Here is a 24,429-nt window from a genome sequence, read left to right as displayed (position 1 = left end):
ATCAGATTGTTAGTCATGAGATAACATGTGAACAATATGTAATATGCCAGGATTTTCAAATAAAAGGGCTGCTCGGAGAGGTGTGCGGCAGAGTAGAGCAGGAAGCAGACAGACAGCCTCGCAACTCTCCGTGCGCAAGTATAAACTACTCTTGGTCATTCTGAGTGTTTTTCTAACAGAATTGTCTTGTGAGCAGAATTTCCTTGACAAGTACAAACTAGGAAGACGTTTGGAAAGATGCAATTACATCTTCTGGTGTAGTTACATGGATCTATAGTTCTATGTGTAGTTACCAGTACTTGCTCACCTAACATGGATCTATTCAAATCAACTGTGATAAAACCCATCAAAGAAAATGTGATCAGCAGTAAAATGAAGACTATATATGTATGTGCTCTTTGGCATCCTCATCTCTTCTAATCACATGTTCCCAGTGCGCTCGGAGTTGTGTGTCAGTGGGAAATGATCAAAACTGAGGTATGGTTGTAATTGTTGATTAGCCAAACATGATGGAACGCTACAGTGACATGTAGATGAAGAAAACTGGGCCAGGGAAGTTGTAATCGCATCTTTCCAAATGTCTTCCGGGTAAGCGTGAATAAAGCCTATTGCACCAAGTTAAAAATAAAAATAATAAAAATTCTACTATTAAAACTATATAGACAGTTGATTTAGTCTTTAGTTTCATTTTAAAGACAGGATTTTGAGAATTTAACTTTAAATGTAATGATTTTGATGAATAAATAATTATACCCCCTGCATCCACTCCTATTATGTGGTCTTCAATAACAATGCAGTTTAACAATCACATAAACAGTACAGGCTGGTATAGAAAACATTTAGATTATGAAGCTGGCCTTTTCTTTTGTACTGACACGGTGACATAATGTAGTGTACGCAGCTTGGAAATAATAACAGTTTTGCAAAGGAGATAGGCACTTTCCTCAGCAAATTGAAGAGTTTAGTGGAGCTGAAAACAAATTTTGGCAAATCAGGATTGTTAGGACTAATCAGCTTGAGTCATATTAATCGTCGTGGGCAACGAACCTGTGGCAGTTTTGGAGAAAAACATTAGATTTTTTTTGTAGCTTGTATTGATGAAATTGCGAGGACTGTAATCTGTAAACACTTCACAGGGACCTTGTTTTGTCAGGACTAAATATCAGATCAGATAAATCCTTCAAAATTAGATCAATGGTTTAATTTAATTTAGGCTGAGTTAAGATTTTAGTAAAATGGTCTGAATTTTGTTGTTTTAAAAAACTTGAAAAACAGTTAAACAGTTTTCAGTTTTAGCTCATGCGTTCCGTGTCACAGTAGTTCTGACAACGACAAGAATGCTAACACACACTTCCTGATTTTCTAATAATGAAAACCTTCATAGTTAGACGCAGAACAGATTTTGCTTGAATTCATGGGGTAAAATCAAGTATAGGGTCTTTAAGATCAGGATCAGTCTTCGGAAATGCACAGATCCTGCTTTTTCAGTTCCGATAACGATTTTGATATGCTTTAAGTATCTGCCTATACCAGTGCAGAAATTCAAAGCAGCATTTATTTCCACTAAACTAAACTAACATAAGACTATTCAGTCCAGCAAATTTTTCACTCTTGGCACAGATATGCGATACCAGCATTGTTATCTGTGGGCTATAGAATATTAAAAGTCATACTTATTTGTTTTGGATAAGACAAATATAAAAGAAAAAATCCAAGAAATGTGAGAGAAAAGTTATCTTAAACACGCACTCCCAAATAATTGTGTCCTTATTGTGTTTCCTTTTTCAAATTTGGAAAACCACTTATCCTTCAGACTAAATAATCCTTTTGAAGCGTACCTTCCACAGAGACATTTGTATTAAGGACCACTTCACATCAAATACTCTGTTAATCTGTTGTTGAGCATAAACAACCAAATCATCAGGGGTATTCCAAAGCCACTTATTTGAGGATTTAAATGCGTGAGTGGGTGTGATTATTGGGAGTAAATTTTATTCAAATTTGGAGGGTTTCTGAGACATCAATAAAGCAGACGCCGAATAATTCATGAAGAGGTAATTGAGCTTGTGAGAAAGAATATAGGCAAGAAAATATATGTAAGGTTTTTTTTTTTTTATTGTTTGTTTGTTTTTTTGTTTTTTGACTCCTTTTTATACAGATTTTTGATGTGAGAGACCACAGCAGCACAGATCAGTCATGCAGTTAAAGAAGTTGAGGGTTCAGTTTCAAACCAGGAGTGTGCATGTGCTGACTTTTTAGCAATAGTAGAGTGGTCCCTGTCCCCTTGCTTATAATTAAAGGACAGTCCTGAATTTTGGACATTGGACCTCATTTCCTAGTGAGCCAGAGTGTTGGAGATGTGTGGAGAAACTTTTTAAAATATTCCATCCAGTTCTTGTATTTGCAGAGTTCGCTGGTGCTAGGCTAGTGCATGTCAATGGGCATAGTTAGCCTGTCACTAAAAACAGACTTACCGACTCCACAAAGCACCAGAAGCAAATTTATTATTACGCCAGACTGTCGTGTGAATGTCTATGTTGATAGAATAATGTTTGAAATAAAAGTAACCTTGCATTGTATGAATCATCTCATGTTGAGGGACTATTTTCTCAGCAGCAGCGGAATTTTACTTTACCGGTAAGATAGGTGATAGGTGATAACAGTTTGCCGCTTCCAAGCTTTCTATCAGGAAGTACAACTCGCTGGTGTTGCTCAGACATAAACCCTTCAAATGCAATTGCTTTTACTTCTAAAATTATTCTATTGACACAGACATTCTCAGACAATCTGTTTTTAGGGGCAGGCTAACTATGGCCATTGACATGCGCTAGCCTAGCACCCGTGACCTCTGCAAATACAAGGACTGAATGGAATATTTAGAAAAGTGTCTCCACACGTCTCCAACACTCTGGCTCACTAGGAAATTAGGTCCTATGTCCAAAATTCCATAAGAAGTTATGGACTAACTGGATCTAAACTTCTTTATACTCTTGATGTATATACTGATAGTGTTGCATCTCAGAATGTGTTTTGACCAAAAACATAATTTAAAGTGTAGCCATTTTTTTCATCTGTAGTTGGGCAACATTAATTTTATATCTTATTTTATTAACAATTTTATAGTGTGAGAATCAGGAAGTTGTTATTAGCATGATCATAATGGCAAGCCTCCAATCTTGCCTTTGAAATTTGTTATAAACTTATAACACTTTTAAACTATAGGATGCTAGGAATGCATAAGGTAAGTGAGGAATAACTTTGGACCATTTCAAACCGTTTAATATAAAGTTGTGTTTTTCATTTTTTGAAGACAGATACAGCACTTTTAAGCTTTCAGATATTTGCTGCATGTCTTGATATTTCCAATTATCCAATGAATAGTATTAAGAAGAGTATAATCAAGACCTCTTTAACTCCTCTCCACCTCTTTGCAGTATTTGACTGCAGTATGTCAGAAAGATTTTTTGAAAGTCATAAACCAGGCTTACAAATATGAACTAGATTTAACTAATAAATAAGACTGGTGGAGGGTCTTTTGTGTCTTTAGGGAGATATTCTTGTTTTTTTTTTTTGGGGTATTTTCTACAGAATGGCATTAAAAGTTAATTCCTTTGCTTCAGTAGAGGTGATTTTATTGTTCAGAAATACCTTTAGAAACATGCATTCTTGTGTAAGTGCCTTTCCACCAAACTGATCTGTACCTTGGCCTGCTTGTCTCCATGGAGATAGTTTGTGCCGTACTATGGATCATTCCAGACTGAACAGTTAAGTGCATCTACATGGAGACTAGCATGTGGCGTACCCTCCCCACGAAAAGTTACACAGCACGCATTTAATGAGCCACAACTCGTACATACCAAACCACTTCGATAATTGCACATCCTCTGTATATATTTCATTTATACTTCCCACTGCTTTACAAATATTAGTCCATGGCCACGCTCGTATGTGAATCTATGGTTCACAAAATCAAAGAAAAACTCTGGTTCTGAAAATTACCAGCGATTTGTGGTATTTTAGCCATGCCCTCATGCTGAAAATCTACAGGTCCATAACATATCCAGCTGAATACGTTGTAACTGCAATGTTGAAAATAAATAAAGTGAAGTTTCTGTCATGTGAACTGTCAGGCACTTTGAGTTTGTTGAAGTCTGACCTGATGCAAAGTCATTTTGACATTATTCTTTTCATCGAAGACTGTCCACGTTTGTAGCAAGTGGTTTTCTCTGTCAGTCTAAAACATGCAAGATCGTCCAGTCCACAGCTTCTCAAAGCAACGTCCAAATTTGCTTAAAGGACAATAGAGTTTCCATTTAACCCATATGTACACGTGTTGGGTATTCATGTTTGGAGGTCTTGTTGTGTGTTGATGGCTGTAGTAGAAAAAGTTCTGAGTGAAAGTACATTATCATTATAGCGCCACCTCCTGTCTGTGCTTGCCGTTAGCAGCTGGAGCGACGATGGCGGCGGTGGGGGCGGTCTTCTTGATGGAGGTGAGGCGGATGTGGGAGGTGCTGTGGAGGTAGCTGGGCTGGCGTTCTGGACGAGAGCCACGACCACACTTCAGCTGACTGCAGAGGACACACGCAAAACAGTGAGTCTATACTATACTATATAATGAGTACTAGATGTATTACTGCAAGATTTATCTGTAACTGAAATCAAATTTGAATGGACTGTAGATTGAAAAAAATGTAAGTAAAGGTTCAATATATATCTTTTCTGGTGAAGGGTTCATCACCTTGCATGTTGAGATTGGATGTTTTCCCTTGAATGTCCAACAAAAAAGCACATCATTATTTAAAGGTGCACTATTTAAATTTTAAGGTAGAGAGTCTGCTATTCAGAGATTATTTCTTTGCATGAACCTGAATTCTGCATGAATTCACAGGCTTGTCCCTCCACAGATCTGACAAGTAACTTGCCTCCAGTGTGATAAACATTTTTTTTTCATACTGTGGCATATTCAACATCCCCATGGAGACAAGCAGGTAGCAGACCCTCCACCAGAAAAGTGACACAGTGCACCTTTAAGTATCGTATGTATTTTATTTTTATTTTTTTTTTGCTCATAAAATCCACTCACAGATCTGACCTGTAACTTGGCCTGTTTCCATAGAGATAAAGAAGTTCAATGCCAGACTAAGAAACATTTGAGGCTAAGAACATTCATCTCCGTGAAAAAAAGCAAGTGGCAGACTCTCCATCAGGAAAGCTACATGATGACCTTTAAGTGTAAAAGATGATAAATAAAGTACACATTTAATATGAAGAGAGTCTGAGAATACAAGAAATAAACTGCACAATAAAGTGCAAAAAGTTAATTATATGCATATCAATAAGGCAGCCAGTGTTTGACCATGTCCTTGTTTTTTCTAAAGTTGCAAAATTGACAAAAACAATAAGTAACACTGAGATGTAGCAAAGTGTGTCCCAAAGGTCTTTACTTTTTCTGGATGCTTCATTCAGTGGTCCTTATTGAAGAATTATTAGTTGCAGTATAATGGCATAATATCATTTGGAAAGAAAATGGGGAAAAAAAGAGACTACATGGCGCCAGACGGATCTTGCTGAAAGTTGGGCTTAGAAAATATAAGTAAAAGTAGCCTTTGTGACCATTCAGCCAAGTAACAAAGAGTGAAAAATGTGAAAAGAACAACCTGATAATGGGCACTGACATTTTGTTCAGCTTTTTCCCCAATCGATAATATCTCACAAATGATTTCAATTAGTTAGATAAATGAGAATTTCTGGCATCATGGCATTGAGTTCCTGCTTTAACTAAGTACAGTGGAGAGATTTATGACATTTATGACACATTTCACACACATAATGAAATTAATGTGTTATTAATTAATTAGTGTCCTGTCCTATATTATGCACAATTGACTCTTGTGAGCTTTAAGCCATGTTATAATGTTGCGACTTCATCAAAAACATACCCAGAGTTGTCTTTTGTTTCATTCACATATGTTTCCTTAATCCTTTATTATTTCTCTCTCTAAAGCTCAAAATGATCTTCTGTTCCACTTTGTGTTCCACCTTTCAAATTAACAGCTACCTTTTACTTTTAGTTCAATAGAGATTGACAATTCTCTGGTTGAAATTATCCAAATGATGTGTGAAGTGTGAAGGTGTATGGAGTAGGGATGGGCATGATTAGTCGATTAATCGATAATTGATCATTAAGAATTTCATCGATTACGTTCATTTTAATCGACAAACCGAATGTAGGTTGCGTATTTAACGATGACTTGTACAAGAAATTCCAAGCTTTCCATTCCGGTCGGGACACATGAGAGGCGATGTGCCCAATGTACAAAGAAGGCACATATTTTTCGGTGTCCAGTGGGAAACAGCTCACCAGGACACCGAAAACATGAAAAAGTTTTGCCAGGTGAGAGTAGCACAATGTCGATGACGAGTCCCCATCCCCCCCTGTACGGTGTCCTGGTTTTGACAAACACAAATATGGTCACACTAACCTGTATTCCACTGAGTCATGCCGCATCAGCGCTTAGTTTATGCAAATTAGCGATGCGGTTTTAAGTTTCGTTTCTGTGAGAGTTGCGCAAAGCTGCATTAAACACATTATTATCTCAAACGGGCTGATGTGGCTCTAGAGTGGTTACGGTTTATATGTCGTAAAGTTGAATTTATTTATGCAGATTAGTAGTGCAGATAGTAATAATAATGATGATAAATTTTAATACAAAAAATGTTAATGATTAATCGATAATTCTCCCGACGATCGATTAAGAAAATTTAATCGATTGCCCATCCCTAGTATGGAGTTGAAGTGAAGGTGTATGGAGTTAAAAAAGACAGTGGAGCCCTTCCTGTATTAACACATTTTCTGTTTGAGAGAAGAACTTCTCTTAAATTTACAGTGTGTTAAACATGTGTGACTGAAACACAACAAAACTCTGGGTATTTATGTGATGATCAAACAAGTTTATAACAGATCAGACAATGGGGTAATATGGGCTCTTTAACTTTCTGGAGGTGGCACATCATCAGAAAGTTAAAAGCCATACTTTTTGGACATGACCATTCTCTATGGATTTAGAGATGATTTATGCTATACTGTGGAACATTACAGCCAAAGGAACATTTCCATGTAAGCAAGCCTAATAAGTTACACATTGTGACTTCAAGCTACACTAGAGAACCTCCCTTAATGAATCTGTAATCACTTTCCTTGTGATGGATACAGCCTAGAGTATGAATTTTAACACAAAAGCAGCCTCTAAATAAAACATGTCTCATATTTAAATGTACGCAGTGAGCATAAAAAATCCCACCTGTTGAAGTGGCGCCTGAAGCTTTCGCTGAGCAAGTACAGAGCGAAGGGGTTCACACAGGAGGAGGAGAAGCTGAGCACACGAGCCAGCAGCGTGATGACCAGGTGGGCCAGGGACAGGTCTGTCTGGTGGTAGTGGAAGGAGCGGTACATGTACAGCACGTGGTTCGGGAACCAACACAGAGCGAATAGTCCCACGAATACGAGCACGATCTTAGCCAGACGCTTCCTGGTCTCCATCTGGAAACACAGTACAGTAGAGTAGGGTTTATCGAATAGGCTTTGGTCTGCAGGGAGGAAAAGTGTACATTACAACTTAGGCTATAGATCACATGGCAAAGCTGATTCATTCTCCCTCCTGCTAAGTTTACCGATTTCATCAAATCATCAGCTTAAACTAAATTAACCCACCATGATTTCATGTTGGCTGAGCAGGAAAGAAAACCTTTACACTGGAACAGATTTAAAACACACAAGAGTCTGGATGCCTGCCAGCTTTTTATCGCTGGCTGTGTCACCGGGACTCTACTGTCAGAGCAGAGGACGGCAAAGGCAATACATTCAATCTTTGATGCAAGTTATTTTACATGTAGCTTGACAGTTGATCAGTATGATTCTAAAGTATATTGTGTAAATACTGCTTCAATTATGGGCTGTGGTGGGACATATTTTTTCACATAAACCATACCATATAGGCTGCAGTCAAAGTAAAGTAACTTATAAATACTTTATGCATGTCATTTCTGTCATTTTGAACATAATCAGGCACTCTCCGAAGCTGCCCTAAAACCCTGGAGTCAGTGCAGAAGTCTGTCCTGTGTCTGTCCTGTGTCTGTCCTGTGTCTGTCCTGTGTCTGTCCAGTGCACATGGAAAACAGGCCTGGGAGAGATGCTCACATCAAAGCTTCACAGAGCTGCCCTCGACTCTGCTGTAAAACAAAGCACTCTTCATTGTGTAATTTTCATCTGCATTCTTTATTTCAAATTCATTTTCTCTCTTGTTTCCTGGGAGCTCTAACCTCAGCATCCAGCTTTCCGCTTTCTGTACAGTGTAACCCTATTAAAATCCAAACAACATCAATCCTTTTCATGTCCAGATTTTAATTGAGCAATCATTGTATGAATGGGTACAGTTACCAAACCATTTGTTTTCATTACACTTTGCAGAATGTATTGACATTATTTATTTACAGATTTGTTAGGGCACATGTCCTGAGTGTTCACTTAACAGAAGACTAGTGGGCACGGGTCCGTGCAATATTTTGGAGCGGCCTGAGACTGAGGAGTGGCTCTGGACCGCTGCTGCTGTTTCTTTCTTTTCATTTGTTGTCTCATATTTGGTGGATTTGGTGTTCTCTTATTGCACATCAGGTGATTGGGGGGGGTCATCACTCTTCTGTCCTGAAAAAACAAATGAGACCTTTACAAATCAAAATCTAAGCAACTAGTGTTTCACATAGGGACTACTGTACGGTAGTAGTCCTACTGCTAATGTGATCAGTCATACATTCACATAAACTATATACATAAATGTGATGCATCTGTTACATTAGGATTCACTAACCTTGTAAAAACAGCTTACTGCAAATCCGTGAATGCTGAGAGGGCTTCCAGCTTATTTCACTTAATTGCCACTACCCATCGCAGTCTTCTCTCTTCATCAAGTTTATGATAAAAAGGTACATTAGCATTACACCTTTTGCCTGTAAGTGCAGCCAACCGCAGCAGCATCGCCATTTTAACAGTGAAGTCAATCAAAAAAGCCTATATATATATCTATTATAATAGATATATATTAGGCTTTCTGGGAACAACAGTATTGTATAAAATGAATATAAAATGTTTTAGATGTGAAAGTAAATTTTGTGTATGCACTTGGTGTGTTTATAATATAGTGTGTAACTAAACTATCTGGATTCCACCATTTAATGAATAATTCAGACAGGAATGACCATTACTTCTATGTTAAGGTTCACTTTTGGTTGTATGAATGTACTGTATGTAACCTCCCATCTCCCATTACCATTCTAATAGATACATTTTATTCTTGAACACGCACTACATCCAATCGTCCTTATCCAGTGATATCTCTGTGAAGTATCTGTATAGTCTAAAGGTCATGTTTGTCAGCATGTTGTGGTCTGCTGCAATAGAAGCACTCAGCTGGACACAAACACAAAATGTCTGACCGGCCTGGCCCCTCACTTCTCTCTCTGACCCCTGCGTGCAGACAGCAAGCTCCCTGCTCCTTCTTCTGCTTTAACTGGTGCTTTACTTTAGATTCAGATCAGGTCAAACCCAATGACGCCATTTTGAGAATGTTCACTAAGTGGCGTTTGTTGTTTGAGTTATAGATGAAAACAGCTAAAGTTATAGGAGCACAATGGAAAATGACCTCCTTACCCTACCACCTCACCAATACCAAGCACAAAGGGTCCAAGGTTTGGTGAATATAGAGATTGTTCTAATATTACTTGGTGTGTGGACATTTTACTACTAGTAGTTTAGTAGTAATGTATATAGATATTTTAACATTAATGGGTTTGTTTGTTTTTATCAGTAACGTAAAGCAGACCTATTCTGCAAAATAGATTTTTCAGAGCATCTAACCATGTTACAGATGTTCCCCCTCACCATTTACTCACCCGAACTTGTACTGCACAGATGAAAAAAATCCGCTACTCACTAGCATGTTGTGCAGTTATCTACCTGAGGTACGGACAGCTGCATGACTCTTTGTTGTGATGACATTTGAGGTGACATCAGTTCCCAGTGGGAATCACAGAAGTCAGCAAACTTGTTTGTTTTATTAAGTCATTTTCGATGAATATTGCAATTTGAAATGTGCAAGTTATAACATCATGATGCAGGGGGGATCATAGATTATAACTATATAGCAGACACAAGCACAATTTAACAATAATGTAACAACTGATGCAGAAATAATAAAAAGAATAACAAAATCATTTTCAGTAAAGGTGTGTGAAATAATCTATTTATCATTATAGCAGCACTAAAGAGACACCATCAGCACAAGCCGTTTTAGTAATAAAACACCATCATTAAATAAATGTATGATAGATGAGTTTAATATACTATTACACTCACCTGCCATTTTTTGGTTCTCAATAAATTGTGTTTCTTGTCAAAATAGAGAAAAGTTGCTATCAAATATTCCCCACTGCTTTTAAATAAGATGATGAAGAGAAATTTAAGCACTAAACATATATGAGCTAACCCTCTTATGGAGAAATGTCACCTTAAAATAAGCCAAAAGCAAAAGCACAGTTCAGAGCACCGTAGTAGATCTGATTTAACCTCTGTCGTGCCCACAGTTGGTGCCTGCAGCCACTCAATGTCCGAGCACAGTTTCATTGCATTCTGTCAATAAAGAATCCACAGCCTTGGTACTCAGGGCACTTGCAAAGGCTCATGGGAGCTGGAGCTGACAGAGCGCATTAGAATCAATGGAGACGCAACAACACCTGAAGTGACAAGGCTCTCTCACATTTAAGGAAAGTGAAAAATCTGACAAAACACGCTCACGTACTCTTCTGTCTTATAAATACAGTCATCCCCAGTCTGCGCTAGTGTCAACAGGTAGTTGTTAGGGTTTAGATTTAAAGATGCACTGTGTGACTTTTCTGCTGGAGGGTATGTTACCTATTTGTTGTCATGGAGATGTTATTGCGTTGCCTGTAGTATTCCACTGGATGGCATTTAACACACCAATCTCCATGGAGACAAGCAGGTGATGCTGCTAGGTTGAATTACAGGTAAGATCTGTGAAGATGCAATCTATCTTAAATGAATGGAAGATAGATACATTTAATGCCATACTGCAGAACATCCCAGGAAAACAACAACAACTCCATGGAGACACCCTCAACCATGCAGCAGATAGGCACCACCAGATAAGTTATAGTGCACATTTGAGCTTGTGTAAAACTTAGGAAATAGATGCATAAATATATTTCAACAAATACTCTCTCATGGGTTAAGTTTTGCTGTTGGAGGAAATAAATGGTAAATGGTCCCATTATTATATAGTGCTTTTCCATCTTGAAACCGCTCACCCATTCACACTCACACATTTATACTCCAGTGAACACAGACACTGAGGTGGTTTAAGTGTCTTGCCCAAGGACACAACAACAGGTTTCATCTGTGGGTCAGTGGATCTGACCGCTCTACGATGATGTTTTATGTCAAGCGCAGGATTCGAACCACCAACCTTCCGATCAGTGAAGGAAATAAGAAACTTATTTTGCTGCATTCCTGGAACATCAGATTAAAAAAATGCACCAAACTCACCCAAAAAATAAATGATTACGATTCACAGAATTATTATGAAAAAGCTTTTATGGATTTTGGATGGACACAAAAGTCTGATCATATTTATACATTTCAATGAGAGTTACAGTTGTCAACAAGATACTACTTGTGTGTAACTTAAAGACTAAGCACAGTTTCATCTTGTTTTTTGAATAGTCTTCCAGTTATTTTTTCCACAAACTTTTCAGACAATCACTGTGGAGGATGTTAGAAAGGCTCAGAATAATGGTCTGGATAATTGAATATAATGACAGTGCTCTAAAAGGCAGTGATGTGAATAGTGCTTGAAAATTTGCATTAGCCTTTTTGATGTTCATATGGCTCAATAAACAGTAAATGTATCTGTAGATTGTAGTATTCAAACACCACGGCCAGAAATTTTTAAAGCAGCATCTAAACTTTAAACACTTCAAGGCTTATTTGTTTAAAGAGGAGAAAGGTAATATTGGGCTTCTTAAAGGCTCAGGACTGTTTTTTTATTGACTTAAAAGCATGAAAACCAGAACTAGTAGTATGAGCATTTTTCACAACTTTCAGAAGGCAAAGTGGAGTTTTGACTTCAGGATAATGCTAACGACATTGAACAGCATACCAGCCTTACTTCCTGATTCATGGATGATAAGTAATCTTGGATACACATTACACACAAATGAATGAGAAAGCCTCCTTATTAATAATCGCTTTAACACTTGCTAAATTAAATCTTAAAAGGTCATTAGGCAAAATTGACTTGTGAGCTTTAAGCCAAGTTAGAATGTTGTTACCTCAAAGAGCTTAAGCAGCTCTGTTCCTCCTTTTTACTTTCTAACATGAAAAAATCGAGTGTAATCGCTTTCAAGGACTAATGGGGAATCTGAATTTTTGGACTCTGAGATAGGGGGCATGAGTCACCTCATTGCATTTTAATGAGAGATATTCCAAAGGACACTCCATACATGTTGAACCTGACCATTAAAAGGCCTAATCATCTCTGTCTGGGTTAAGGCCGCCACACACTACAGGAGAATTTGCCCGGTTCAGTTTGAAGCATTCTTTTAAAGTAAAAAGGTAAGAGTAGTTCCTCACGTGTGTCTGTTTACATCCATTTAGCGCTCGGATCAGGGTGAAGCTGCAGATTAGCAACTTTACTTCCTGTGTAGTTTATCTCCAACTTTCTGTGCATTAAAAATCATGTATGTGAAGTATTGCACCACATTTCACAAATAATAACAAGTTTAGACTTATCTAAACTAGAAGTACAATGCTCTGATCTTTTGAAAACTTAAGAGTCTCAAAGCGAGAAAGTGAGTGATTTTTACTGTAGACCAGAAACAGCTGACACAAGTGCGCTGACAAATTTAGACTGTTTTACGCAGCCATATCCCGCTGCAGTCTTTGCAATTGGAGGTTTTAAATCTCGTAAGATACTCCTCATGTATATGGTGTGCAATTTTTGTCGCATGGTTAAAAATTGTTTAAGACCAAAAAATCCTGCAGTGCGTGGTGGCCTTTAGTCACAAGGAGCTGTTTTGACATAGACCTCATTCAGTCACAAACTAGTTTTAGCCAACAGTTTTTCAGTTAGTCACTCTCACCTTTTTGTTGAAAATCAAACGCTAAAACATGACCATAAACGTTCGTATTGATGGCAACCTCATGCAAATTAATGGTAACTGCTGAATATTTCAACAATAGAGATACATGTAGAACACTCCCAGCATGATGTCACCACAAAGTATTAATTGGCAAAATATTAGATAATTTTTTTCAGTTTTTTTCTTGTTTTTTTTTTTTTTTGTTTAAATTTTTTTCAAATACCTGCTTTTACAATCCATAAAACAATAGTAAACATTTATAGTTCAGTATCTTTTAATTAGAATATAATCATAATCATAAACTTAAACTTGAGTTTATCCGTATCTTTTTTTAGAGTGTAATGTGCCGCTGTCCGCCTGCCTGGTGCTGAACTCTGCTCCTCTAACAGGACCCTTCTGTAGATAATGGGGAGTTTTGAAGTCCACACCTGGTTCAGTTCATTCACACACACACCTTTGGTCCACCTCCCTTCATCTCTGCCTCTCCATGTCCCTCTAAAGCTCTGAGAGAGCGAGACAGCTGTCAGCCCTGTACATTTGTGTTGGCTTTGAACTCATAATTACACCTTCAAAACATACATCACAACACAGGGCACAGGCAGAGAGAGAGAGGGGGGATTAAACTATTAAAGCCACACACAGGTGATACATGTTTATGACTCAAATCTGAAAAAAGGAATAGAGTCAGGTTTAAATGTTTTGCTTCATTTTGTTGTCATAATTGATACAGAGGGGATTTTGGATATCATATTTGAGTAAATTGCCCATTTTGTGTGTGTGTGTTAAAACATAAACTAGGTATCAAGGTATAATTACAATACTGCAATAAAACTTGGATCAAACTCCGCTTGATCCAAGGGTCTAGCAGAGTGCAGGTACTTACTTTATCAATGGACTTACAAAACAGATTTTAACTTCACCAGACTCTGCTGGTGTAGTGGTTTAAGGCACTGCACATGTGTTTTTAATACTACTACTACTACTACAACTACAGCATAAAAGGTTTGCCCTACTGCCCATGACTGTTTGCCAAATAACTCTTCCCTCTCCCTTCCAATAATTAAAAAAAATGTTTAAAGCCATAGTGTTGAACATTCAAGAAATTAAATCTCCATGGAAAGAAGCAGGTGTTGGCCCCATACCCCAGACAAAATGCATACTGCATTTTGTACTGTACTTTATTTAAGTACATTTTACAATGGATACTTTTTACTTTTATTTCACTACATTTGAAAGCATGTATCTGTACTTTCTACTCCACTACAGTTTAGATGTGGAATGAAAAGTAAAAAGTGTTTTTCTTTTTGGTTTTTGAGAGTTGCTGAAATGGCTAAGACTTATTTTTAGCACATTTAATTTGAGTTTCAGTCCCAATTTTGAGCAAATCAAATACACAAGTACACAAAAACAGCTAGAAATTTTAAGAAAGTTTATTAAGCATCACTTAAACTTTTTTGGTTTGTTTGTGTCATCAAAATCATTACGTTTGATGCTTTAATTTGGGATTTTTTTTTACTTTAAAGCACATTTTTAAACAGGTACGTCAACACTTGTACTTAAGTAGATTTTTTCATGTGATACTTGAGTAATCTTTTGCCCCTGTAATTTTACTTAAGTAACTACACTTCATTCACCACTTCTTGTTTCCAGCTCTTCTATAACAAGCACAACACATGTTTACTGAAATCACCTTCTCCTCCACACAGTGTAAACCTGCTTTATGGCTCCACTCCATTGTTCCATTGTGGAACCAGACAAGAGCTGAAAGAAAACACCATTTGTTACTGTCATCGCTGCCTATGAATAAATATGAGCTATTGTACCAAAACAAAAACTTCCATGTCTTTTTCTTTCTCTGTCTAAGCTCCTGTTCCTGGACGTGAATGGAAATTGCAGTCTTTAGGTGCTGTCAGTCTGTCACACTAAATAGGTCTTTACAAACTTAAAGTAGTTTTAAAACCAAGAATAATGAGGTAAGTCTGAGCAGATGTACAATGAGACACAAAACTGTAGAGTCTGAGGGAAAGTGTAGTAGTCAGCATTAAAGGTGCACTGTGTAACTTTTCACCAACTACTTGTTTCCATAGAGCTGTTATTATTTTGCCTGGAATATGTCATGAAATATTGAACTCATCTATCTCTATGAAGATGAGCAGAAACCAAAGTAGGGCAAGATGCAGGTCAGGTCTTATTGTATCGTAAAAATGCCAGTTTGTCATGCTATTTATAAGCAATAAAACAGTAACAACATTGTAACATGGCTTAAAGATCAAAAGAATCAAATTTAGTTAGAATAGCAATACCTTCATTAAAAAGTATTTTGAAATGTATTGTGTTAAATGTTCCAATCAGAGTACTTTACACTAAGATCGCTAATTAGAGAAAGATTAAGATTCACATGTAACTGTAACACTGTGCAAAGTTAAGGCAAAATTAGGCAACAGAAATAGTAGTGAAAGAGCCTACTTGATCCCATTTTCTTCTGTGGAGCGCCCCCTACAGTTCAGCGTAAAATACTGACTGTTTTATATATATATATATATATATATATATATGTGTGTATTACGTGCTGGCGCCCCTTTGCGCATCCCATTGCGTGTATTAATTGTGGCTGTTTTGGGGCGTGGTTGGTTCGCATATAAATGGGCCGCCTATCAGTGGCGCGCTCTCTTGCTTGCTCTTGCTCTTGCTCTTGCTCTTGCTCTTGCTCCTGCTCCTGCGCGCTCACTACGCGCGGCCTCGCCCTCCGCACACCTGGGCGCTCGCTCCTTTGTCTTGGCTGCTCGGCACAGGCTGCATCGTGCCTGTTAGCTACTGTTAGCCTTTTGTGTTTGACCTGGTGGGAGCGGCTGTCCTGTTTTCGCCTTTTGTTTGGTAAGGTTAGTTTGGGGACGTCTTTTTTCCTTTAGTTTAGCGATGTTGGTACCGGCTTCTACGGCCCTGTACGGGGTTGGCCCGGTGCCACATCATTTTGTTCTGTTTGGTCGGCTCACCAGGTCCACCTTTCAGATGTTACTTTGTGTGTTTTGGGCACGGGAGGGGTTTTAGCATTTTTAAAATAAATTAAAATCAACTTAAAATAAAAACATCTTTTACTTTTGTAACCTTTTCGCCTCCTGTATACAAACAAAAATAAATACAATTGAAAAATAATATCTTGGCCAACCAGATGTTCAGCTAAATGTAATTAGGAGCTTTTTCTCACAAAACAAAAGAACATGAGGCCAGCCATCAGCACATATGGGAAGCTGAATATTTATTCCAATTTGATTTCAAACTTTTAGACAATGTGTGAAAAGTGTCACTTTTTTGCAGTTTAATTTGCATCAAATTCTAAAATACAAAGAAAAACCTCCAAATGGTTATGAAAAGATTTATTTTGGATCCAAAACTCCAGCATGTGTCTGAAGTGAAACTTTTGAAACACAAAAATACAGCCTTGATTATTTGTGCTTATTTAAGAGTCATCACACTTTCTGTGTTATCCAATTTCCAAAGTTATAAAGGTTTACTTTTTAACTTGTTCATTAACACAAATGATCTGTATCACTTAATAATTTTTCTCAAACAGTCAAGAGGGTCCCGCTGGTGGTATAGATCTGGTATTATTTAGACCTATAGACCTGGTTCCTAGTCCTGCTTGAGTCCTGCTTGAGTCCTGCTTTAGCTTTAGTTTAGTCCTGCTTTAGTTCTGGTCTTGTCTTGATTTATTCCTGGTTTAGTCTCAGTTTAGACTTGATCTAGGCCTGCTTTAGTCCTGCTTTAGTCCTGCTTTAGTCCTGCTTTAGTCCTGCTTTAGTCCTGTTTAACTCCTGTTTAACTCCTGCTTTAGTCCTGTTTAAGTCCTACCTTAGTCTTGCTGTAGACCTGCTTTCGTCTTAGGGCTTTCTGGCTTGTGTATGTGTTGGACCTGGAATCACATATGTCATAATTGACAGAGCAGATCTACAGTTTGCTGTTAAGTCTTTCATGTGTCTCATTTCTCAGAGGGTCCATCTCCTGCTCCAGGGCATCCTTGTCTCTCTAATACAAAGTTATGGACATTTACTGGGAAATAAATTTCAATTTACCAACACTTTACACTGACAAACTGAGAAATATTACTAGCATAAATATTGGTACTAGTTTCTTTAGACCACTACAGTACTGAACGCACACACACACATACCCATACACACATATCCATGCACACATACATTACTTTGAAACCTTTTCAAGAGCACATCATTCATCGGGTTGGTCATACAACTCGACAACACAGCCTTGAAGGAGACATTCATTTATTTTTATTTTTTCTTCCTCTCATTTTCCTGAGCTCAGAAGATCACTCTAGTTCCTAGCTGTCTCTAATCTGGCCCTAATACAAAGTTATTGGTATTCTCTGAAAAAAAAAAATAAAAGAAAATATATATATATATATATATATATATATATATATATATATACACTTTGAATATCTGCTGCCTTCTACAAATATACATGTATGTTTGGGCCTATAAAATACATGATAATATTTGTCAAGTATAGTATTTTTCTTTTATTGGCAACTGTTACAGGTTGGAAGCAAATTTGAAAATGGCCCAATTATGAAACATTCTTGTTCTTGCATTGATAATTGATAGTATCCATGAAAATTGATCCAAAACACACATAATTACCACCAAATTACCAACAATTATGTTTTTTGTTTTTCCCTTTTGGCTGTTCCCAATTTTGTTAGCATGACTTTTGGTGGGATTATTATCACACCAGAAAGTCTGAGCGTTTTGCCCAAAGACACAACAAAGTATGCAAGGGTGGAACCGGCCACCTGCACTGGGTGAAAACTACACCAAATATGGATAAGAGGTGAAGGTCATGCTATAAAATGGGGAAAAATGACAACAAACTTCACTCTTCACCAATTTTTGCCTGGCCAGCCCAAATCACGCTTTTCCAAGACTTTACAAAGGCATCAAGTCTGAACTGTGTCAGGTCTCCACCATTTTCAGTGGATGTGACTTATCGGCAGATTAACCAATAAGAGAAAGGCCAGGTCCATTCATGCCAAAACAAACATGGTGCTCTATGAGAAAGTGGAAGGAAAATATTACTGAGGACTGAGGGCCTCTTTACATGAGAACACTTGTGGGTTAAAACGACAAAATATTTTATCAGAAGTGCTTTTTGTTTAGATGGTGACGGCGTTTTGAGGGCTTAAAAATCCAAAAATTTGAAATCACCCTCCAGAGTGTAAAAGTTGAACATGCTCCGCCATAGCGTTTCTGTCTACACTGCCCAAGACGCAAAACTCTGGTCAGATCTGCTCACGTCTTGTGTGCGTTTACATCACATACATCCTGAAATCTGGCATGCATACCCAATCTAATTCCACACACTTTTGCATCACAATATGCACACAGATGTCCTCCTGAAAACGCTTGTCTAAACGCGGAAAAAAAGTGAAGACACGACGCCACTTTTGCGTCGTCTGTTCAGACCGTCATCATATAAACGTAGCCTGAGAAACAGCCTGGATTTCTGCAGTATCAACAAGCAAAACACTGAGATATAGATTTAGTTCGGACTAATTTGAGAATATTAGAGAGGATAAGTCTTCCTCTTTTGAGACACTCTTGCTACAAATTAACAGCTGTGCCCAAAACTTGCTGAGAAACCATCACAGTAGAGCTTGGGCCTGGACCTGGTCTTAAAATGTGAAAGTTAATTTTGAACAGTTTGCAGTGGTCCAGAGTTACTCCTCACTTACCTTATATATTGCGAGTATTGTAATTATTCACCGCAATGACTTTATATGCATTTTTTCACAGGCTCTCATAGTTTTGCAGTGTCAGTGAAACTAACACACACTTCTTTCTCATTATCTGCTCTTCTGTCCTTCTCCTCTTGAAAATACGAACATTTGTCACGGCCCATGCTCTACCCTGCGTCTTCTTGCCGCTCTCCTCTATCTCCCCAGGTGTCCTCGGCTGCCTCAGCTGCCCTGCCTGCTGCTCCGCCCACAACTTCCCGGGGGGTTATAAAAGCGTGCATGTACATAACCTCTCCTCTGCTTCCTCCTCAGCTCCATCCTCCGGGCCTGCCACGCCGCAACCTGCACGTTTATTGATTGTTTTTTGTAATAAATGCCCAAACAAGGGTTAAAACTTTCACCATTGTCATTTTCCTTGTTATTTTTTTTTGGTTCTTCGAGACGGAGTGGTAACACATACAAAAATATATATATATAACTTCTTTTAGATAAGTAATAGTTTGGTGCTTTGGTTGTTGATTTTGAGAAAAGCCATACTTTTTCTCAGTCCTTTAAGTTGGTTTTTAATCCTTTTTTTTTTTTTTTTTTTTTTAGATCCACTCGCCTTAGTAAAGTACTGTCAAAGTGGTTCTGGGTGTCCAAGTAACAATATTTCGCTGTACTGGGGCAAGACATATTTTGCATGAACACATGGGAGCAAATTGAGTGTACTTTAATACCCCATCTTCTATCTTTATTGTAAAACTTAACACAGAAAACACTTTTGTGAAATGAAATCCCTCTGGAAGTGCAACCATTTGTAGCATCAGAAGGAATCTTTCAATTTCATGGTTCTTCCTCTGTGTTTCTCACCCGTGCAGGTCAGTGCTTTCTGACAGATAACGTCTATGGTCTGGCGAGCTGCCTTGGGACATTTGGCCGGGTTAGAGCATGTCTTTTGGGGAAGTGGAGGTGACTGGAATCTGGATCAGGTCTGACAGTCCAATCACCGGTGAGGAGAGGAGGAGGGGTTCAGCTGACAAAGAACATCAGCATCAGCTTTGCACTGTCAATAATAGATGGAGGTCACAGCATATGTCAGCTTTAATATCTGATCAAAATAGTTACTGCAATATGATTTAAATGTCCATTACATCCAAATATTATTTACCTGAGCAGCCTGAACCACACGCTTTGACAAAACTTTACAAAGACCAGTGGATCTGGAGCGGTATCATGTCTCCCTGATTTCAGAAGGCGGGTTTGACAGGTGGATTAACCAGTCAGAGAGACAGATCCTCCATTTCATCAAAAACAAATATTGAAAAAACAGCATAAAGGACTAACGAAGGAGAAACATCGAGAATCGAAACAAGGAGAATCGAAGTACGAAACTATTACTTATCTCAGGTAAAAGAAGATATATTTTCATTTAAGAGACTCGTGCTACAAATTAGCAATTGTGGTTGGACCGTCTCAAGTTTGGATGGAGGATTTTCACCCTCCTCTGGTTTGGATTCAAACAGAATGTAGAAGGGACTTGTACAGCTCCTGCGTCACATATGGCCCTTTGGTTGACTCTGACCAGCCTGTTTAAGCTAATTTGGAATTATAAAATAATCCTATTTTACAATTTTACCTCATGCCTGGAGTAAAGCTGAATTGCTTTTATTTTAGAGGTGTTTTATTGTTTTTTTTTGTTTTGTTTTTTTCACTTTTTCATTGCTTAGTCATAACATATACTCTTACTAGTCTTACCAGCATGTCAAAACACTGCTATTTACTGCTTTTTATAAAGAAATACAATTCATATTATGCAGAATTGAGTTAAGCATTTTGGCCCGGTCCTCCACAATATTTTCTGTTTCTCATATGGCCCCATGGAAAAAATTATTTCCCACCTCTTTACGAGATGATGCTGGAATAGCTGAAGATATGCAAAATTCTAATTTCAGGAACAACTGCAAAAAGTGATAAACACATAGAACAAAGGACAAAAAAGTGTAATCATCCAAAGACGCACTTTGCACTTTGGTATTTATGCCCTTTTCAGTTAATTATAATTGATTATAGTTTTTGTTCATTATACATCACAATATTTATCTATCCACTGATTAATTCAACAGCAAATAGTTCAATAATTGGCTACTCCTTTATGTTTTCTGTGTAAATGTCATCTCAACAAAACACCAGGATCACGCTGACGGCCCTGCCTACAGATAGCTACAGTTCAGCGAGCAAATATGCCAAAATAGCCAAACAAATCTGTTGAACCCTATGCATTTCAGACGTCTATGTAATCTGTCAGTTGCCCAGGAAGGCTCCATTTTCAAGTTGACAGAATACAAAACTGTTTCTGAGTACAATTTGCAGGGGGTAGGTGAAAATGAGGATTTTCATAGTAATGTCATCTTGATTGCCAAACGATAAAGTACTGAAACATGTGTGAATTTTTTTTTTTTTTTAATGTGAACACAATCCCTTTACAATCTGAGTGAGAAGTCCTTTATCATTTAAGGTGCACTGTGTAACTTTTCTGGTTCAGGGTCCGCACACTACTTGTCTCCATGGAGATGTTATTGCTCTGCCTGGAATGTGCCACAATATGGTATTAGATTTGCCCATTCCCATAAAAACAAGCAACCAAGCCACAGGCCACATCTGTGAAGAGGTTTCCCCGCTCACAGTAAGAATGCGTGTATTTCAAGATGTTTTTGAGCAATAAAACAACTTGAATTGAATGAATGCAAGACGGATATGTTTGATGTCGTACTGTGGAATATTTCAGACAAAGGATTAACATCATCACAGAGACCATCCAGCTAGAAAGTTACACAGTGTACCTTTAACATCAAGCGACACCATATGACACCTCCTCGCAAACATGCTCAATAACAAATAAACCTAAAATAAAACTACGGACTCTACATAAACACAGGGGTCTTTTAATATGCATTTCTCATTAGACATCAGGTAGCGTGGGCCCACCAAGATCATTTATATCTAGCACTCAGAATTTGGAGCTAGATTATGATTAAACCCGTGTAATTAGAAACTCAACTTTCACTCCCTTTTCAGCATTTTGAGGAAAAAGTCCCCAGCATAATTTCATTCAGACTTTGTGTCTTCAAACCAAATGAAGCAAATCAAATTCTAAATTGCCACTTTAAAGTTTGAACAAGTTAGAGCTCAGATGATTCATTTTATATGGGAATAATCAGCATCATTCTGTGATCACTCTGATCTCCCAAACACAGGCACATCTCACTACTGTTTACTGTGTTTGTTATTTTTTTGTGCGTCTTATTTTTTTTATTTTTTTGTTGTTGTTGTACCAATTTCACTCATAAGAAGAAGCGAAAAGGGCAGAGGTATTAAAGAAAAAGAGGTATCAGAAGGACGTGTGGTTAAAAGGATGTGTCAAAGGTGTGAAAATACAGCAGACAATGTTTCCAAACAACCTCAGACCACCCCAGATAAACATATTAGAGCATTGTTTGTCATTTTAGGGCGGTTTGGGGCCAAAACTGAGATTTTTCATCAGGTCCGGTGTCGCTTTGGCTCAAATTCAACCAGAAAGACGTGCGATTAAAAGGATGTGTGAAAGGTGGAAAAATACAGCAGACAATGCAATGGTGTTGAGTGAAGTACTCAAGAACAGACAGATACAACACAAAGTACACATTATGAACTATGAACTATGAACTATGAACATGTACTAGTCTAATGAGGTTCATTTGATCTTCCGGTAATTTATGTTATTAGGTTCTTTTTTCAGACCAAGAGTTTTCCACTGTCCCAATGACAGAGGAATGGAGCAAACATCATTGGGACAGAGGAAAACAAACACCGTCGCTGGATTAAAGAGGCAGTTGAAGTACTGAAACGTGCCCACGGGACGATAAATCAGGACAAGGGGGCTTTTTTACTCTCACACACCTGGGATACTGTCCTGAGGAAGTTACACTGCAGATGGCGCTGTCGTCCTGCCTCCATCGGTAGGAAGACAGCGCCAAAACCGGTATAAATCAGATGACCGGAAACGTCACAGCAACATGACATGACGGCCAGTGAGCAGTCGAAACTGTCAGGTATGAAAACAAACTCTTGGTCTGAAAAAAAAATCTAATAACATATGAACATGTACAACTGGGGTCTTTGAATGCCCCATAAAGGATGACCTCATCAAACGTTTATAGAGTGTACTAGTCAAACTAAAATATACAATAACAATATAGTTTTATAATCATTATTTTTAGTCTCACTTACTTTACACTTATTCACCAAAGCAAAACTGATCCACACTAATTTAGCTTTTTTTGCATCACATCAGTTAATCAAAATAGTGAAGTTGTTGCTTTCACAGTGTCAGATTAAACAAATATTTATTCATTCATTTAAAAATATCATGAAAATTTACCTGTCCACAAACTCTGTCCTAAAACCTAAACCTGGTGATGCTTCTACTCACCTCCATGGATATACATAAGCTTAATGTCATACTGTGGAACATTCTGGGCTACGCAATAACATCTCCCTGGTGATAAATACGACCCTCCACCAGAAAGGTTTAATGTAAATCTAAGGTGAATTGATGCTGCAATTTGTGGAGGGAATAGAAAGAGATGGTTACAGTGAGTGCTTGGAGAAAGAAGAACTGTTTCATAAAGAATGTGTTCTGAGAGAAAGGCAGAATTCAATTTAATGACACTAAATTGGTGCACTTAGAGACATGAGAGGGTACAACAAATGTGGGCTGTTTGCAGACCAACATGGTGAACAACTCTGACATTGTGATACTGTGGAACATAAAGGAAAATGCATATTAAGTGTAACTTATTTTAAGTTATGTTAATGTATTTAGACATAACTGGACATGTAGGAAAAACATGGTCAAGGAAAACAGCTGTGGTGCATAAAAGTTTTCCTTGATCTTTATACCTTGATCAGGAGAAGGAGGTTAGACTAGTTATTAGCAGACGAAATAGTTTACTTGACTCAACATTCAATTAAAAAAAAAATTGAAATAAAAATATGATATCTAGGTACTGTAATTGTGTCATTGTGCAAAACGCTCACCTTGAATTAATTAAAATTAATTCAAAACTGTTTACCTTTTACACTGTCTATCTTTTATAAAATAACAGGCTATGCTATCCTTTAAATCAGAGCTGTCACAATATATGAACTCTGACTGGACCATATAATGAAATATATTCTAAAACACATTCAAGTGTTACTCTAACTAAATACATTTCAAAAGCATTCTTCCTCTCACTGCTCTTGAGCATTTCTGGGTTTTAAAGTTAGACTTTAAAAGTTTAAGTTTTAATGTTAGACTTTAATCTGAGCTTTGTTTTAACACAATCTGACCAGAAAGAACTGAGACGATATGTGCTGTTAAATAAGTCTCTGAAACATATTACCCTTTCGCTGCCACAGGAGTTGGGAGGGCCCTTTATCACTGCTTGCAGTTTTATTTTATT

The 24,429-nt window shown here is 37.7% G+C and overlaps 1 protein-coding gene across 1 annotated transcript in view; it reads right to left on the bottom strand.

Moving 5' to 3' along the window:
- Positions 1-4,411: 4,411 nt before the first annotated feature.
- nmbr (neuromedin B receptor) overlaps positions 4,412-24,429 on the bottom strand; it is a 48,981-nt gene continuing 28,963 nt past the window's right edge. Inside the window, exons 4-5 of the mRNA XM_020920425.2 lie at positions 7,305-7,543; positions 4,412-4,571 (exon numbers count right to left, since the gene is read on the bottom strand). Of these exons, the coding sequence (XP_020776084.1) occupies positions 4,412-4,571; positions 7,305-7,543 (399 nt within the window). The remainder of the gene's footprint in view (positions 4,572-7,304; positions 7,544-24,429) is intronic.

Source organism: Boleophthalmus pectinirostris, unplaced genomic scaffold (genome assembly GCF_026225935.1).
Source record: "Boleophthalmus pectinirostris isolate CB_2022bp ecotype Guang Dong unplaced genomic scaffold, ASM2622593v1 HiC_scaffold_13, whole genome shotgun sequence".
Classification (NCBI taxonomy): Eukaryota; Metazoa; Chordata; class Actinopteri; order Gobiiformes; family Gobiidae; genus Boleophthalmus; species Boleophthalmus pectinirostris.
The sequence above is the reverse complement of the archived record's forward strand: the minus strand, read 5'-3'. Positions and strand labels throughout refer to the sequence as shown.